At 35.7% G+C, this 17961-nt stretch overlaps 1 protein-coding gene across 2 annotated transcripts in view; it reads right to left on the reverse strand.

The window, feature by feature from the left end:
- The window catches only part of lrp1b (LDL receptor related protein 1B), a 320393-nt gene that overhangs the window by 118516 nt on the left and 183916 nt on the right, over nucleotides 1-17961 (reverse strand). For both annotated transcript variants that reach the window (XM_023337136.1, XM_023337135.1), the window contains exons 19-26: nucleotides 16310-16390; nucleotides 16033-16203; nucleotides 15088-15270; nucleotides 11238-11438; nucleotides 8986-9231; nucleotides 4907-5104; nucleotides 3663-3867; nucleotides 103-267 (exon numbers count right to left, since the gene is read on the reverse strand). In XM_023337136.1, coding sequence (XP_023192904.1) covers nucleotides 103-267; nucleotides 3663-3867; nucleotides 4907-5104; nucleotides 8986-9231; nucleotides 11238-11438; nucleotides 15088-15270; nucleotides 16033-16203; nucleotides 16310-16390 — 1450 coding nt within the window. The remainder of the gene's footprint in view (nucleotides 1-102; nucleotides 268-3662; nucleotides 3868-4906; nucleotides 5105-8985; nucleotides 9232-11237; nucleotides 11439-15087; nucleotides 15271-16032; nucleotides 16204-16309; nucleotides 16391-17961) is intronic.

Genomic DNA, 17961 nt, shown 5'->3' on the forward strand with positions numbered 1-17961 from the left:
GAATAAGATGATAAAATTTCCTTTGGTGAAACTTTTGCAGTATTTAATGGCATATAAGAATTAAATGGTTACGATTTTTGCACACAATCTGAAATTACTAACCGTGCATCTGTCCAAACAATTCTTTTTTCTAAATGATCCAGTGTTAGTCCATTAGGCCAGGCTCCAATCTCCATATCCTTAAACACAATGTGTCTTCCACTCCCACTCATGGAAGCAGCCTCAATTCTTGGAAATGTTGCATCCCAGTCAGTCCAGAAGAGGATTCTTGAAACAGAAACAAGATGTGGCTATTAGCATCTATTCTTCTTTGCGGCTGTGGAAGATTGAAAGCATCGAGGTACTGAATGCAATTAGAGTTTCTCATCAAAGAAAGACAGAAAACAGTAATTATGGATATGGTATTGCATCTGTGTTATGTAACACAAACAGCAGTCCTGATGAATGCCCAAGAATAGTAGTGTCCCAGTGAAATTCTTAACCATCTATGACAAGCCAGCAGGTTGAGTTTTTTAAAACAATATTTTCCTAACAGGCGTGTTCTGATCACAACTTTTTAAAATTATTTGTGTTGGACTTCTTGACTAAGTTTAACTCCTAATACAATTTGATGATCTAGGATGGTCTACAGTTTGAGATTTTGTCAGCAACAGGAAGCCACGGGGTCACAAAAATCACAACCCAATAAAGCATGTTTTGACAACATTGCAGGTTTTCTGTTTATTATACTTGTTCATTTATTACATTGGTACATTTTATATATCTCAACTTTAGCTAAATTTGCCATTCAGCCACCCGTAGTTATTTTGTCACGAGAAGATTCTAATGATCACATGGCTTTTCACAAAGATGTTTATTCCTTATAGTAGTGCTAGTAGGGTTGCCAGTTCTCATGCACCATGTATCTTAAACCCATTCTGGACTCATTAACTTTTAAAGCTGGGTAAAGAACTTCAAAAGAAAACCAAGGCCCCATGTATCACTGACAGTGTGTAGCCTCTTCCTATCAGAGAACTCTGCTTCTGTCCATTCACTGTCAACTAAGTCATCCAAAATTAACAAAAAAATGGGTGCTCAAATTTAAATCACATACCGGCGACAACAAAACCGTGTTAGGAAGAAATATATCTGTACAGATCAATAGGCTTATTCACTTGATAAGACCTCAGTGATCAATCACCCACTCCTTTGAGTGGATTCAAGTAATAAGATTAGAATTATTGCCCCGTAATGGAAATGCGCCTTTAGGTACCAAAAGTACCCATTAATCCTACTCTCTACAGCCATGAAATGTAGTCTAGTCATCCTTTCAAATGTGAACAAGTACAAAAGGAAGAGTATGAGCATATAATTCATTCCTTAAAAGTGTTAAATTGATTTTTTGGGATGTCTGGGTTTTTCCAAAGTCTCCAACCACTGGCTTTCAGATTAAATTAAGCCAATGTAGATACAGTATCTAAAGAAAAATTGTTGTAACATTTCAACAGCAGAGAAAAATAGTTTATTGTAAAAGTTCGTAAAATCTCATATTTTGAAAAGGTGATGGAGTTCTTTGAAGTTCTTATCTTTCACATCTTGCTGAGAGTAGAATATAATTCAATGAGGCTGTAATTGCTAAATTAATGGGAAATAGGTGTTTAACAGTGAACTAAAACTCCTCAAATGTTATTTTTTGATACAACAGCAGTAGAACACTCGAATTTAAAAGTCACACATTAAAGAAGATATGTAATAGCTAACTATAAAAATACTAAAATCAAATAAGCAAGACATTTATTTAATTATTTTCGTGTGTATTTTATAAAATAGGTCCCATTTTAAACAAGGTTTCTGAAGGTTTCTAAGAATTAACCATTACCACAGGTGTGGTAATGGTTGAAGAAGCAAATCAATACTTTTCTGAAGGGAAACACAGGAACTCAGACTTACACAAACTAAGGCAATGGCTAACATACCATTTTTTATACAATTCATATCTCAAGACATTGAGCCAAATTCATAGTAGCATTGAATCTGTAAAACACACAAGAAATCTATACATCATCCAACAGGTCTAGACAAAATTATTCATAATTATTAAGGTCCAACTGTAAACACTATTATAAATAAACCAGGCAGGCGATGTGAAAAATTAAGAATTGAAGCAACATTTTTCTTTGTTTTGTTTTGACCACAATCTATACAGAGCATAAAAACTGAACATTATACTTTAATAGAAGGTTACACTGGTATTCAACCCTCTCTCCCAGGTCCAATACTCAGCTCAGGGAGCCACAGTCCACTGATAACAGCAATGTTATGTATCCAAGGCAGAGGACTAGCTGCAAGGAGGTGACATTAGGTTACAGCAGCAGCGAACACCATCATTTTCTTTGCCCTACTTACATCCCTAAATCTTTAAAATCTTTCTCTTACATAAAGAAGAAAACCAAGGAAGGAAAGACAGACTTAATATCTTGTACAACACATTCCTTTCAAAGCTGTAGCTGCTGCTGGACAACCTGCAGAATAGATTCTAACAATATTCCAAAGGTGCCACAAAAAACACCACAAAGAGGATTTTTAGGTTGGCAGTCACTCAGTCCTGGATAGGTTGAGCATCAGCCCTGCTGTGTCAAACCGTACTTTGAAGAAGTACCGGGACAGGGTAGCTGATGAAATAGGATATGGATATATATATAAATACAAGAAAATGTACTTTCAAATTTGTTTTAAGACAATGCAGATAAGAAAAAAAGTTGGACCACTATACAATTCACATCACTCTGCCTCATTCCAATAGGTCTTTTGGTACCACTTTATTTGACGGGTTGTGAATAAGACTGTCATGACACCATCATAAACATAACATAACACCTGTCATGAGTAAGTCTTCATAAATATTTATGACTGTTGTCATAAAGTGTCATTTTTTAAATCATGACACTTTTAATACAAAGTTGACATTATTCAAAATGTCTTCGTTATGAAAACTTGACATTAACCAAGAAATCATGATCTGCCATAAATTTGTTATAAAAGTATTACTGATTAAACTTTAAAAATTATGTAGCTTTATGTTATGTTACTCATGACAGGTGTTATGTCATGTTTATGACAGTGTCATGACAATCTTATTCACAACTCGTCAAATAAAGTGTTACCGGTCTTTTTTCCATTTTGCAATGGCAATTTCATCAACAGCTTTACATGCACACTTTACACTATGTCATTATTCAAGCTTGAACTCTAGTCTTACTAGTTGTTTCTGGCAAAGCAATATTTGGTATAGTCAGTCCTCTCTTTGCTGACAACAGGGAGAATAAAACATTTGCTGTCAGACAAAAGATGACTTTACAAACAATCTCCTTGTCCTACTCTGCAGGGTAAATGAGGACTGAATTTTAGGAATTGTACCTAGAGGGGACCAATTCAAAAAAGAACAAGGTTTCTCCTTTGCTTTTTATCCATAACAGCTGTAGTGTCGAGCAACAGAATTTTTATGGAACAAGAGTAAATGAGGAGTAGATTATTTGAAAGGGTTGAAATGGTATTGGAGTATTTGCTCTCTGTGATTTTGATGTTCAGGAAAAAGAACCAATGCATTATTTTTAATGTATTCTATAAGACCTTGACTCCTTGAATTATTTCTAGTGTTAGCAGCAGTGGAAAAAAAAACATACCCCTGTCCTGGGTCGAGAGCAATGGCTCGTGGGTGCTCCATGCCTCCCGCGATCAGAGTGGTCCGCATTTCTCCGTTAAGCTTGGCCACCTCAATCTGGTCCAAATTGCTGTCAATCCAATACAGTTTCCCTGTAATCCAGTCCACAGCCAGGCCCTCTGGGGTGGCTAGCCCATGCTGAACAACCACCTCAATACCTGCCACTCCTAAAACAATATTGACAAGACAATAACGTGACTGTACTGCCGTGACTTTGAATGAATTCATAGAAAATGGGATGCATGGGGAATGCTGTCCATGAGGCAAAAGAGCATTGGGAGGCTGGATATAGCCATTTGACAAAGGGGGAAAATCTGTCTGGTGTTTTATGAAAGTTTCTTAAAAGAGTAGAATAGACCAAGCTGACAGGTCAGTTTGGCAGCTCCACAGACGGAGAAAAACTACCATTCACAAAAATACAAAGAGTAAAGTTCTGATTCTTTTTGAAGGATAGATAAAATACCACAATACAGGTCTTTTGGCTCAATATTTTTCAGCTTGATTATGAGGATAAAAATGATGATATTATGAACTTACATCATGAGAGTGAAGTGCAGAAGTGTGAAAATGTACTGCACCCTTTAAAAAAAGGTTTTTTGTTTTTTTATCACACCAAAAAGCTTGAGATCATTGAATACATTTTACTATCACATAACAATAACCTGAATAAATACAAAGAGCAATGCTTAAAGGAAGGACATACTATCCAAAATCTAAATGCTCACTTTGTAGCTCATAATTTAAATGTGATTAACCACAAAAACAGAGCTGAATTTCATGAGCTGCATACAATAGAATACTGCTAAATTGCATAAACAGAGCCTATTTGACAGCATGAAGTTGACTAAAATTAGCTAAATGCAAAACATCGTGTGACTTTCTGAAGAAATTCAAGAACAGATTAGAACTGCTTTATGGTCTGGAAATAAAACGGCCCTTTGATAAAAGTAAACATAATTTTAAAACTTCTTAAGTGTGACAAAAACTAAATTTTGTAAAAGAGCAAAACATGTTTCATAGTACTGTAAAGACATAAGAATATACATGTATCTCTATTAGCGTTTTGAAACTATGTTGCGACAATTCTAGAGAAAAGAAATCATAAAACATGGATTTTTAAAGTTAGTACATAAAAGCACAGCCTCTTTCAAGTATATAACAAGTTTTTATGTACATCGATGCCCTTGTGTGTGCCCCAATGCATACCACCCGTCTCCGAGAGCCGTCCTCTGTAGATCTTATCTTCCACCACGTCTGTCCAGTAAAGCAGGCTACGGTTAAAATGGAAGTCCAAAGCAATTGTGTTCCTCAGTCCTGGCACCAGAAGACTATAGTCTCGCTTGTGAAGGTCTATTCGTCTTATCTCATGTCGGATTGAGAAAATGATGAAAGCTTCAAAAGGATCTAGTGGCAGAGAGACACACAAAAAACAACCGCAACAATTTTTCTTCTTTTTTTCAAAGACACAATACAGAACATCAGGTGGCAAACACAGAGATTTTCGGACTAGATAAAAAATTGCGCTTGTCTTTTCTTGAATCCATCATGATGCAATAAACAAGTACACTCCTTTTTATGCAGACAGGAATTTGCGTTTTGATGGGTCCAACTATATGAATGCAGTGAGAACTTGTACTAAAATTACCTTGGAATAAGACATTTACAAAACAGATGGAATCAAGATACAAAAAAAGGGTATGCTCATTGTACAGTATGTAATATATATAAATGTATGTATGCATGTATGTATGTATGTATAATGCATAGATGTTCAACTGTAAATCATTTTAAAGGTGTATTGCTTTGTTGGAGGATTTACAGTCCTAGCTGCCACAGGCCAAATGCAAGTAATTACAAAACATTGGCCAGTTTGCAATTTAAACAGGCAATTTCTACAAAGGGCCTGTTGGGAGCAGAAATGCACCTGAACCGCTGCCAGACTGGTGAAATAATACTAGAAGAAGAAAAAACTGAGTTGTAAAGTGACATTCCTTGCGTAATTCAGTTGGTAAAAAAACAAACAAACAAAAAAAATGTTTGTTAGGAAGACCTTAAGGATGATCTCAAAGTTGTTGTCACACTGCCACCAAACGACCCATGTTGGCGGATTGATCGATGTATGATGTTTATCACATCTTTGACTTGTGTCATAGAATTAGAATAGACACCTCGATGAGCATTGTTTTGCTGCTTAAAAAGTACCTTTTTAAAATAGCAATCTTTAAACAGGTATTGAACATACTTTCTAATAAGCCCACACTTTCCTTTTTGGTCTGAAATAATATTTAACTTCAAATGTCATGTTTCCATTACCTATGAGGGGAAAATCATCATATTTAACATTAAAAAATGCGTTTGAAAACACATCTTTATGTATTCATTATATATAATGTGGTTTACTTGAGGTGATAAAGTTCCTGAAATAAATTAACTGTTAAAAATTTTTTGATTTATTGAATGGGTCTGTATGTCACATTAGATGTGTTCTCATGTTGAAAAGTGTATGTTTAGTGGGATCAAACATACAATTCACAGCAGTAAATTGCATCAGGTTCAGAGATCTTAGTTTTCTGGTGACATCACTATTTCTTTCTTTTACAGTATATTTATGGATCTATTAGTGGTTGTTAAAGAAAAAATTATTTCCACCTGTGACTAAGCTGTGTTGTTTGAGGGTAGTTGGAAAGCCCCAAAAATCTAGTTATGTTTTAGACATCAGCTCTGGACCAGCTCTGCTAAAATTAACAGTTTTATTTTACATTGTTATTGGGAAACATTAATAAAGTAGTAAAAAGGCTAAATTTATCTCTGATGATTAATTCTATTTATCAGATTTTCCTGTGTAAGAAAGCAATTTGTAACTAAATCAGGGTATATCTGACTTTTATAGGATTGTTCTAATTTAAAAGCAGAAGTTCCTGTTTTTATTTCTTTGTGCAAGCATTTTTTTATACTATTTATTCCCAGTCTGATGGCTTGAGTAGTAAAAATGGTTTCAAACATATTTCAGCAGTTTAAACCGCCATGTGGTGCGCATTAATATTCATCAATTTCAGCCAAACCAGTTTGTTGCCAAATACTCTGAACATATGAAAATAATTTTCCAAAGAAGTAGATACAGTACATCCAGTCTTTTGAGGAATATGTTTTGCAGGGGCTCAAACAAATTGCTAATTCTTACTGCAGGTTGATGGTAAACAGTGTCTGAATATTAGACCTCCATGACTCTGCCTGCGGTTCTTTGTTTCAATCAGGAAGATTACTTCTACCTTCAGTGTAACTCCTTTTCTTAGAAATGTTTGCTCTACCTAAATTCAATGTCTGACACCCATCTGAAACACAACTACTCATAAAAACAAATATTTTCAAAGCAACTTTTTTGTAAGCCTCATGTTCAAAACACTTTTAAGGCAACAGAGCTGTTTGCACACAAATATAATGAAAGCAATGTCCTTACTTTGGTCACTTGTTCCAGTTAGCAAACCAGCGACAATGCTTTCAGTGAAAAGATTTGCAGAAACACATCTTTTATCACGGAGATGTGAAAAGCAGAGAAATAACGTGTGCCCGGGACTTCACAATGAATCTAATAACACCTTCTTCGACATGAAATTGTGATATTAGTTTGCATGCAAAGACTGATGTTTGATTAACAAGTAGAGTCCCAATCAGCTTCAAACTAAAACAGTGTATTATTTTCTGGTGTTAATGTATGATTAGAGCTGCAACTGCTATTCATCCCAGAATGCAAGACAGAAGCAAGTCATCAAAATGGGGTCCATAAATCAGAATGTGACAAGCCAACAGCACGTGTGTCCCAGTTGTATTTCAAGAGCTTTCTAGCAGTCTCATCAAATGGATTATCCAGTAGCAGCAATCAGTGGAGCAGACTCAAAATTTTTTGATGTAACGCAAAAATTTGAAACAAAATTTTTGATAACACATCTGTTTTGGGGGTAAACATCTGAACTGTCAAGTAAACCATCAAGCTTTATAGTTTGGGAAGACATGCTTCCCTCAGTAAGCATCAATGCAGATAAAAATGATAGGACTCATCACTATGGTGCATCTTAAAATTTTGAAATAATTTAGTTCAACCCATTCTAAATCAGCTTTCATTTCTGAGCTCACAATCACCTCTCCACCTTTTCAGCACTCACATAGCCGGACAAAAAAATGTGTCTGTTCTGCAGTTTGACTTGAAATATTTTGAAACACCTAGTGCATTAATAAGTTTTATTTTTTACAATAAAAAGGATCAGATGTTGACCAGTTTCAGTTCATTTAAGTAGTTGACCTGGCTGTTGGAAACTCAAAAAGCGCAATCTTTTCGTATGAGTTATTAAAAAAATGAAGTCAGCAGAATCACAAAAGTGTAGGTATGGAGCAGAGTCGCCCTGTACTCGCACTACCAGCGTCCTTTAGATACTTATCTTGCTTAAAAGGAAGGTGGTCAGTAATTTGGAAATTAATGGTGTCTAAATTAAGTAAGCATTGCCTATTGCTGTAGTTAGGACAAAGCTTTATTGAAAGTACAGTTGACAAGCTGAAAGAATAGAACAGAATATGTGTGAAGCAATAGAATGCAGGCTAGCTAGCCAAGCTAAAGGTGATACTAATTAACCACCTAATATTAGCTTGCAGTGTTACTCAAAGAGCAGAAGGGCCAGGCGAGAAATATTACTTCCAAATTAAGTGAGTGTTTGTTATACAGTATATTTTACTCAAGTCTTCCAACAGTGTGTCCATCTGTTGGAAATTGTCTTAAAACAACCTAATTATTTTGTGGTCTCAATCTTTAAATTTATTTCATTACTTGAGACTGAAGTGAAACTTACTACTTGGTATTTTTAATATATAAAAGTCTATGTATACATCAAAGTGCAACAAATAACTTTTCTTTTAAGCAATAGTAAAACCCAGTTGTACAGTGATTGCTCTGTCACACACATGCTAGGTCACCTCCACTCCAACTATAAAAAATTAATGACCACTCAAGGCAGGAAAGCGATAAAAAAACATTTTTGAGAGAAATCTGATTCAGCTAAGATGTGACAGGTTATCGCATGACAAAAAAATAAAGATAGGAAATCAACCACAACTGTTAGATTTTCACTAAGTTAATAACTACATTTACAAAGAAAACCTAAAGAATTAAAGATCATAGAGATGCCCTAACATAAAACTCAATTTTACAACAGAAACAAACACAAAGCAGCAACCACACAGCAACAAAACAGCCAGGGGCATCATGAAACAAACATTAAAAAGAAAGCCTCTGTTACCTATGCTGTGACAGCTGTCTCCATCTGCATCGAGTATCCATCCAGAATAACACGAGCACTTCACCGTGGTCTTGTACTGCTCACACACCTGGCTGCACTTCAGGTGACGGCTGCAGTAGTCCACTGCCTCGCATGTCTTGTTGCTTGAATCCAGGTGAAGTCCAGGGGGACAGGAACACACAACTCCTTTCCCTGGTGCCACCGTGCACTGGTGACTGCAGCCCCCTCTGGCTACAAGACACATGTCTGGGGAAAACAGACAGGTAAGCAGTTCTTGGATAAACTGCCTCAGTCAGAATAAAAATTGAATTCCAAAAGTATGGAATGTACAGACTTAAATCTGAGCTCAAAAAGCTCAAAATGTGCTAAAAGTTAGCTTATATTCCTTACATTAAAAAAATGCAGGTTTTCATAAACTCTTAATATCAAGGTTTTCATGGGTTTTGATAACACAACCAGTTATAAAGTTTAGGCAATAAGTGCTTTTTAACATAAGTGCTGTTTTTTTCTTAAAAATGACAGGTAGCCGTATTGACTCAGATTAATTTATCTGATATTAAAATATGATTTAATAATCTCGAACATTTAAGTGTGACGGAAAAAAATAGAAGAAATATGTAAGGGTCAAATACTTTTTCACAGCACTCTATTTAAGTCTCTGACTTTCCCAAAAATAAAATGGAGAAAAAAACTAACCTGGGGTTTCTTTATACGCCTTAATTAAGACCATATTTTAGGATAGAATAAGATTACCCTCTCTAATCACCAAGAAAAAAATGTTTTTTGTCATGATTGTTACTGCGAGGTCTGAATCATGCTGAACTGGTCTAAATCAAGCAGACCCTTGAGGTTCCACTGAACATAAACTAATAGCCTAAGATGAGCCAGCAGCCCACTTTTTGAGCCACAATAGCACTTCAGGGTCCTGCAGGAGCCCACTGAGGATTGGTTAGCAATGCTCTAGAAAATGAACCTCGATGTTTACACTTCTCACTTTAACAGATTAAATTGCTACTGATAGTCACATGAGGGCATATTTTTGGTCTCTCCGAAGGCTTTTAGTGCACATTTGCCATTACCAGGAAGGAAGATTTTCTTTATGTTGTGTCTTGGGTCTCAGAAACAACAGATGCTGGTAACTTGTCAAGCACCAAGCTGCTGTGTGTGGAAGAAGGGGAATATAAAAAGACTGTGCTGGGACACTTTCAGCAATCCGAACATCGTTTGAAAAAGAACAGGATGGACGTTTTAAATAAGAAATTGTACAAGTCACACATTGCCCACCTGGAAAATGGAAAGTTGCCCTAACAGTTCAAATTAATTTTTAAAGTTACATTGCATAGATATTATTTTCACCCTGGTAGGTTGTCTTTTTACAGTGTCTTGCAGAGTATTCACAAATGTGAAACATTTTTAAAAATGTTCAAGTTAAAACCAAAGCTTGTATTTTTAGGAATTATGTATGATGTTGGATTGTAGTTAGAATGCCTAAAGATTAAGTCTTTTGGTCAACGTGCAGAAACATCATGTGTGGAGGAAAAGCAAAACATATGCATGCTACTTATGGTGGAAAATGTTGGTGGTAGAATCATATTATGGGAATACCTTTCTCTACTTGACTGCTGATGTTCATAAACTGGTTCTGTTCAATCTGACTGAGACTGAACTATTTTGCAAAAAAGGATGGGCAAAAAAATTTGTCTGTTAGTCTATCACATAAAATTCAAGTTTTATTTAGAATGGGAAAACTTGAAAAAGTTGAATAGGTATTACAGCTTTTAAAAGGCTTAGTGCTTTCGTTCATGTTTATGCTCTATAGAACATTAAAAATATAAAAACTTCACAACTTAGCAGAAAAAAAACTTTTTCCACTTTTGTGTCAACAGATACTTAAATGTGTCATTTTGCTGTCAGGATAATGCACAGAGCAGTGAGGGTGCATCGGTTATTTTACTTGGCTACTGTTGACTTGCCAGCAGAGCTAAACCCATCAGACACCTTTGGGATGAATTGTAATGCAGCTTGTGAGCGTGATTTAACAACAGGCATTAAAAACCTTGGTGAGAGCCTTCCAGGGGCAGTGATAGTTGTTACAACAGCCAACATAATCAGGGTGGTGGAAAGAGATTTTCAGTAATCACCTGTAAAGTTTGCTATTCACAATTCTTTTGGCACAGTAACTATTTAAGGAAAATTTTCACTTAATGGGATGTGAAGATGAGATGCAAAACGATAAAACAAAAAAAAATTACCACAGATGGGTCCTTCATCCGAACGGTCAGCACAGTCGACTTTGCCATTGCAGATCTTATCAGGCGTCAGGCATACTGAGCTATCATTAGCACAAGGGTACTTTGGGGGCTTACAAACAGACGATTCACATGACTCTTCATCAGATCGGTCCTCACAGTCAATGTCTCCATCACATACCCAACTCTTTGTGATGCACTTGCCTGTAAAGTATGAGAGGCTGAGGTTAACAGAGGCCGTTCAAATAAGTAAAAATAAGTAAACATCAACTTATTTTTCTAAACCTGTTTTAGGGCTCAGGCATTTATTTCTGTGCTGAACTTAGCTTTCTAAACTTGGCCCATTTTCAGACAAGAAACTGCTTGACTTTTTAGCTTCTTTCTCTAACTATAGATGATTAGGAGGTTTTAATTTAAAAAAAAAGGTTACTGAAGCAATGCAGATTTGGAGTTTGTTAAGTTGTCATAGTTTGTCTTTTAGGTGTCATCTCCTTTTTAACATTTTATTTTGTACTTGTGGGATTATAGCCAGATAACACTTGTGTAGTTAAATCACTTTTGCTATAAGTGTCTAATTTTATGTGAGATTGTATAAACACTCAAACCTTTCCATCTTTAAAATATGAATGAAACAATGGAAGGAGGGATGGATGAATGGATCAAAGTGAGCTGGTTTGTCAACAATCCTACGGATTGTTTGGACACCAGAATGAAAAATCTATTTTTCCAACCAAGGAAAAGCCTTCCTTACTATGCTTCTGTTAATCTTTAATTAATCAAAACATTTCTTCAGAAGACTTTCCATCAATGCTCATTACTGGTTTCTTTTACACAGTTAAAAGGAAATGATTCCTTAAATATTGTTGTAACTCAACTCAAGGTACTCTATTTTCTAAGAATGGGTAAAAACTTTATTTTTCAATGTGGATTTATAAACCTAACATTTTCATTTCCAGGAGGGTTTATACATCCCATTGTCTTCCACACAAAATGTTATAAGTGAAATTCAAACAAAAGTTAAAAAACATCCAGTTATTTTAAACAGTGTGATGAAAAGTATTTCAGTTACAACTTCTTGCTCTTGTTCCCACCCAAATGATTCAGATCACCAAACTGATTAATATCAAATACGCATAATCTGCATAAAGAAGGGTGTGCTTTTATTTAGTCAGGGAAAAACTAGATTCAAACCACTTCTTTTTTGGTCACATTTGCCAAATTTCAACCTGCAATATTGCTAAGACTTCTTGGGGAAAAAAAAAAGTCTTAGCAGTAGTTCCATGTTTGTCTTGACTAACGAGACAAACATGGAATGTTTTAGAAAGTCTCAAAGTAAACCTGACAAAAAACTAAGTAAAAAACGTCATGCCACCAATCAAACATTGTCTTGTTGCTGCAGCGGCAACAAAATATTTTGCCAAAATTAATGGGGCTATGAAAACTCCACAAAACCCTGAAAAAGAACGTCTGAATGACTGTCTATCGCTCTCTCATTCTTCCTGAAACGAAGTTCAATCAAAACAATTCTTCAAAGAACAGTTGGATAAAAATGTTCCACAGCGTTGCAAGAGACACATTGTTACTGCCAATGCTGGTTACTGTTGTTGTCTAGGGTTGCACAAACAGTAGTTAATTTTAGGGGCCAATTACTTTTTTATAAGCAGTCAGATGCATTTGGATAGCTTTTTCACCATAATGAAAAAAAATAAATTAGAAAACAACATTTTGGATTTGCTCAGGTTATCTTTTGCTTAAAATTTGTTCAGTGATCTGAAACACTTAACTGTGACAAAAATCATAAACCAGAAATATTTTCAGGGGGATAAATACTTTTTCAAAGCACTGCATGTAAAACTCCACAGTGTTTTACCCAAATTGAACTTGAAGGTTTTTGCATATTGCCAGTGAAGGCACTCATCTCTTGTGGAGAGGACAACAGCACCAGTGCAGAGAAGTGTGACACAGTGGAATTAGAGTAATTAATAATTGTGGTCTAATCAACCCGTCACCATGCAGCATAGCCTCCATTCTTGATAAAAGCTGTCTGGGGAGAAACAGCAAAAAGGTGAAGGGCAAAATTCAGAGTAACAGTCTAATTCTGGCGTAATTCAAATACTTGATGTAAAAAACGTACTAAGTTTGAATAGATGGACTTAAAACTGCCTATATTACAGATGTCCTGATTGTGGGAACAATAATCTACTGCACATTCTTTGAGAGATCAACACAGAAATGAAAAATAAACTATGGAAATAAGTATATAGATTTTTTTGTTTAATATAAAATAGGTGATGTTGAAAACAAATGAAGAAATGGGACGGGCCATGGGAAAAGTAGGAGCAAGTTGCCACAGCACAAACAAAGGAAAATAAGAAGAAACATACATTTCTGATAAAATCGCAAAAGCTCACTTTTGTATGCACACCTTCCCAGTCATACATTCTGGGGTGTGGGGTTATTGAAAAATAATGTAAATGAAAAGCTTTGTTACCACCGGGGCATATCTTCTTCATTTTTATATATTTATTTTTTATGTGTTTGACATCACTGCAAAGCTTAGAATAATACACTTTCTGAATCTGTAAATAACTCAAAGATCCCCCGGGGAGATTGGTTCCAAGCTTTGTCGTGGCCAGTCACAAATACTTGGATTTCCTGCTTTGAAAAAAGCTGGGTGGAGAGCAAATGATCTTAAGTTTGCTGATATCTTGTTACATTTTCACTGTGATGGTTTGACAGTTTGCAGATAAACACAGCAAAAAAAATTGCTGTGATACAGGACTACGGTAAATCTTTAAGCCTTTCAATCTAAGATTGAATTACAAAGTGCTTCATAATTTTAATAGATTTTTTGTTTGTGGCCTGGACATTTATGTCTCATTAGCTTTGTGGAAAATTTATTCAGAAATTATTTTTGATGAAACCATAAATAATTTTTACATTGCATCTATATGCCAACTCAGCCTGTATTTCTTATTAAGTTAATTTGCTATTTTAGTTTTGTTATTCTTCCCTTTTAGAAACTGCTTCTGGCCCAATGCTTCTGAGTTTGGCAGTATCTATTTTCTTGAGAAAGTAATTGAGGGCGTTATTGGCATTAATTAATTTTGACATTAATTGATTTTCTTTCCCACTGAATGCAGTCTTGCCTTACAACCTTTGTGCCTAGGAGTGTCTCTTTCCTGTACAGAGGAATTAATGTGACTAATGCTTCCTTAATTTTATTTTCTGTTCTTGTTCTACTTTCCCATAAATAAATAAAAAATACTCCTAACCCAATGCTTTGACCCGTTTCTTGCAGATAGCCACTTATATTGAGCAATGTTCTGCTAGACATTAATTCATGTTACGAGGAAGTGGTTTCTCTCCATTGTCGCCTCATAGGTGCAAATAATTCTTGAACATTTTAGCTTTTTGTATTAAATGCCAAAATGAGTGTGATTTACTCTTCTTTCATTGTAGTTAAACAGTATGAATTTGACTAAATGACTGCCTTGAACAGGAACAAATTATATTGATTTGATTCTATTTGGACCAAACTGCACTCTATAAGATTTTACATGAATTGCACCTGTTGCCTTGTGAAGTGCCTTAAGAAGACATTAATTCTGAACTGAAGCTTTGTTTTTAACTGGATTAATTTAAATTAAATGCCTTTTGTTTTGTCTTTTTGTATGCATGCTTAATGAATATTACTTCAATGAAAAACAAGGACAATATTTGGTAACGTCTGAAAAAGAGAAGAAATGTCAGTAAGATTAATTAATTTACCAATAACTACCCAGCAGATAAAGCTGTTGTAGTGCAATTAATTTTTTAGGATTATTTTTACTTCCGAGATTCCATTGACAACCTGTATCTTTGCATGTAAACTTGGCCTTCGGGTCACACATCCTTTTGGTGCCCTCACAGTCTTTCTCATCACTTCCGTCCTCACAGTCCTTGTCCCCATCACACCTCCAACGTTCAGGGATGCAGGTTCCATCCTCAACACAATGGAACTCATCCCCACTGCATTCAATCACAGATGGGAGCACTGGAACAAAAGTAATCCAACAATTAATGCTTCACAATTCCACTCAGCAACATCACAACACTGAAACGCACAATAGTAATTGGCCTGTTTTTTTGTTTGTGTTTTTTAGAAAATATTCTTTTTACATTTCAAAAGATCTATTTATTGTCAGAGAATTTGTTTATGGGAAGTAGTTCAATTCCAAAGTTTGTTCATGCTAGCTGATTTGTTTAATAGTGGGTTACTAGATCAGCAATGGATTTATTGGAATATGAAAGGCATTCGCATCATTGTTCAGTTTAATAATACGCGTATGACAACAAGTTCCCACCGGATGTTAATATTTTTACTTTTGTTTTTCACATAAAAGATTTTTGAATCACAACATGCCAAGAAGGTAATGATTTGAGACATCTATTGTGTGTTTTAGGTATTAAGTTGAAATCACAATTGATCATTTGCTTCACTAAAACCAAAACCTGGCTTTTTTTTTCTCACTCCAAACAACAAAGACGTAGCCTAATCTCTTTCAATCCATTGAGTAGACACAGTGAGGATGGAGAGTGCAGCAGTTTACATCAGAGTAGTGTGATGAATTATCTCCACATTTTAGTGACAAGCAACTGAGCTGTGATCCTTTTTCTAGTGTTGGATTAGCTCCCTGTAATAATTAGATTATATAGTTCAATTCCCATTGGTAAAAGGTCTAACTATAGCTTTCTTTGCACAGTCAAAATTAAATAAATAAACCTAATCAACCCTAAAGAGAAACAGACTTCTTACATGCAGGTCCACCTCTGCAGGTTGTGTTCTCATCACTAAAATCACCACAGTCGTTGTCACCATCACAAGCCCAGTCTGCTGGAATACAGCGCCCACTGGTACACTGAAACTGAGTGTTTGAACAGGTCTGCATGCAGCCCACTTCATCACTGCCATCGCCACAGTCATCATCTGCAGACAAAGACAATATTCACAAAGAATACCAGAGGTGATACATTTAATACTAGTCAAAGGGCATACTTGTTAACTAGAAAACTGGCTGATTAGTTGCGCTCACCTGAATCGCAGTGCCACTTGACACTGATGCAGCGTCCATTTGAGCAGCTGAATTCAGTCAGGGGCTGGCATGTAGGGAAAGCTGGAGAAAAGGAGAGGAAAAAATTATTTGTCAAATTAAAGAGAATCCAACTTGTATGAGAGGTTGTCTAGGAGTACTCTAAAATGGAATTCTATGCTTTCATAATTTTAGAAAAAGGATGGTTTCCTGAACTAATTTGCACTGTGCTTCTCCTAATTTCAATTTATCTACAAGAATATTCCTTAAGAAATTTGTATGGTGCAGACATTTGTATGATATGTGGTTCATAACACCGTAATCAATATTTCATATCTGGGTATACGGGCTAAATTTAGCGTTAAAATAGCTTCATGAACCAAATTTTTATTTTGATGTTTTATTTCAGGGGTTAGACAGTCTTTGCCTGAGACTATTGTAGGGTTTAAACAGACTAGTTCAACTCAAGGACAAAACACCAAAACACACACTCTGCACAGTGTGGTATATGCAATCTACTGCAGTGATGAATTTTATGACCTCTACATTAGGGACACAAAACAGCAGCTACACAACACAGAAGAGACACCTAAATTGCATGGTTCATCTTCATCTGTGGGTGAGGGAAACTTATTTTGAAGATAACAATATGCATGTTTTGGACAAGGACAAGTGGTTTGAGAGAGCAGTTAAGCAGCCAAAACCAACACTAAACGAAGAGGTGGCCTTAGCCTGAAGCTTTCTTCAATGTTACAGTGCAGGATTGAGTCATTTACCTTCTGAGATGAGACCAGATGAACTCGCATGTTAGCATGATTAAGGGATATATTTGAATCATTAAGTGATTCGTGTGAGCTTAATGAACCTATGAATGTAGCTGTTTTCACTACAATTTATAAGCTTGACACTTTTAAGTCATGTTTAGAACAAAAGTAGTGTTTTGGATTATGGTAAAACATTCAAGAAAAAAGGAGAAGTCCAGTTGCCTTTCATTTTAAACCCTTTGGATCACAATGTCTTAGGTGGCTAAGAATCTACACCAATATAGCACCACATTAGCTTCATTAATCACAAGTCTTAAATCCACTGCAATGCCTGCAACGCATCGACTTTGTGAACCAAAGCCCTCAGAAAGCTAGCGTACGGTTCAATTAGCAATCAAGAAACAACTCATTAAAAATGTAAGCATATTTCTCCAGAGTATATATTTCTTTGTGTGTTACAGCCATGTTTGATTGTGTCCAGACAGTAAGGGAGGGAGACAGAGAAAAGGGAGAACATGATCCAGGGCCAGGGGTCAATCCCTTTACAGCTGAATTATAGACACTGTACAAAGGTGTGCCTGCTCTAGACATATGGAGCACTATCCAAATAGAAGTCTAAAATGGAGGACAATATTTGGTGGCCGTTTAGTCAATTAAGCAATTTGTTTTTCTGAGAAAGTTAACTTTTAAGTAAGTAGAATGTAGTCTATAATAAACAAAGTACTTATATTTGGATATGGATATAGTAAAGTCTCTATTATCCAGGCTGTAATGTTGTCATGCAGAGGAAAAGAGTGACTGACAAAAGTTTGCAAAGACTGAAAAAATATCATATAAATCCCTGCAATTCATTAATCACTTATTCTCAATGTCACCAAGAAACTATGGTCG

This window comes from Xiphophorus maculatus, chromosome 7, assembly GCF_002775205.1.
Source record: "Xiphophorus maculatus strain JP 163 A chromosome 7, X_maculatus-5.0-male, whole genome shotgun sequence".
Classification (NCBI taxonomy): Eukaryota; Metazoa; Chordata; class Actinopteri; order Cyprinodontiformes; family Poeciliidae; genus Xiphophorus; species Xiphophorus maculatus.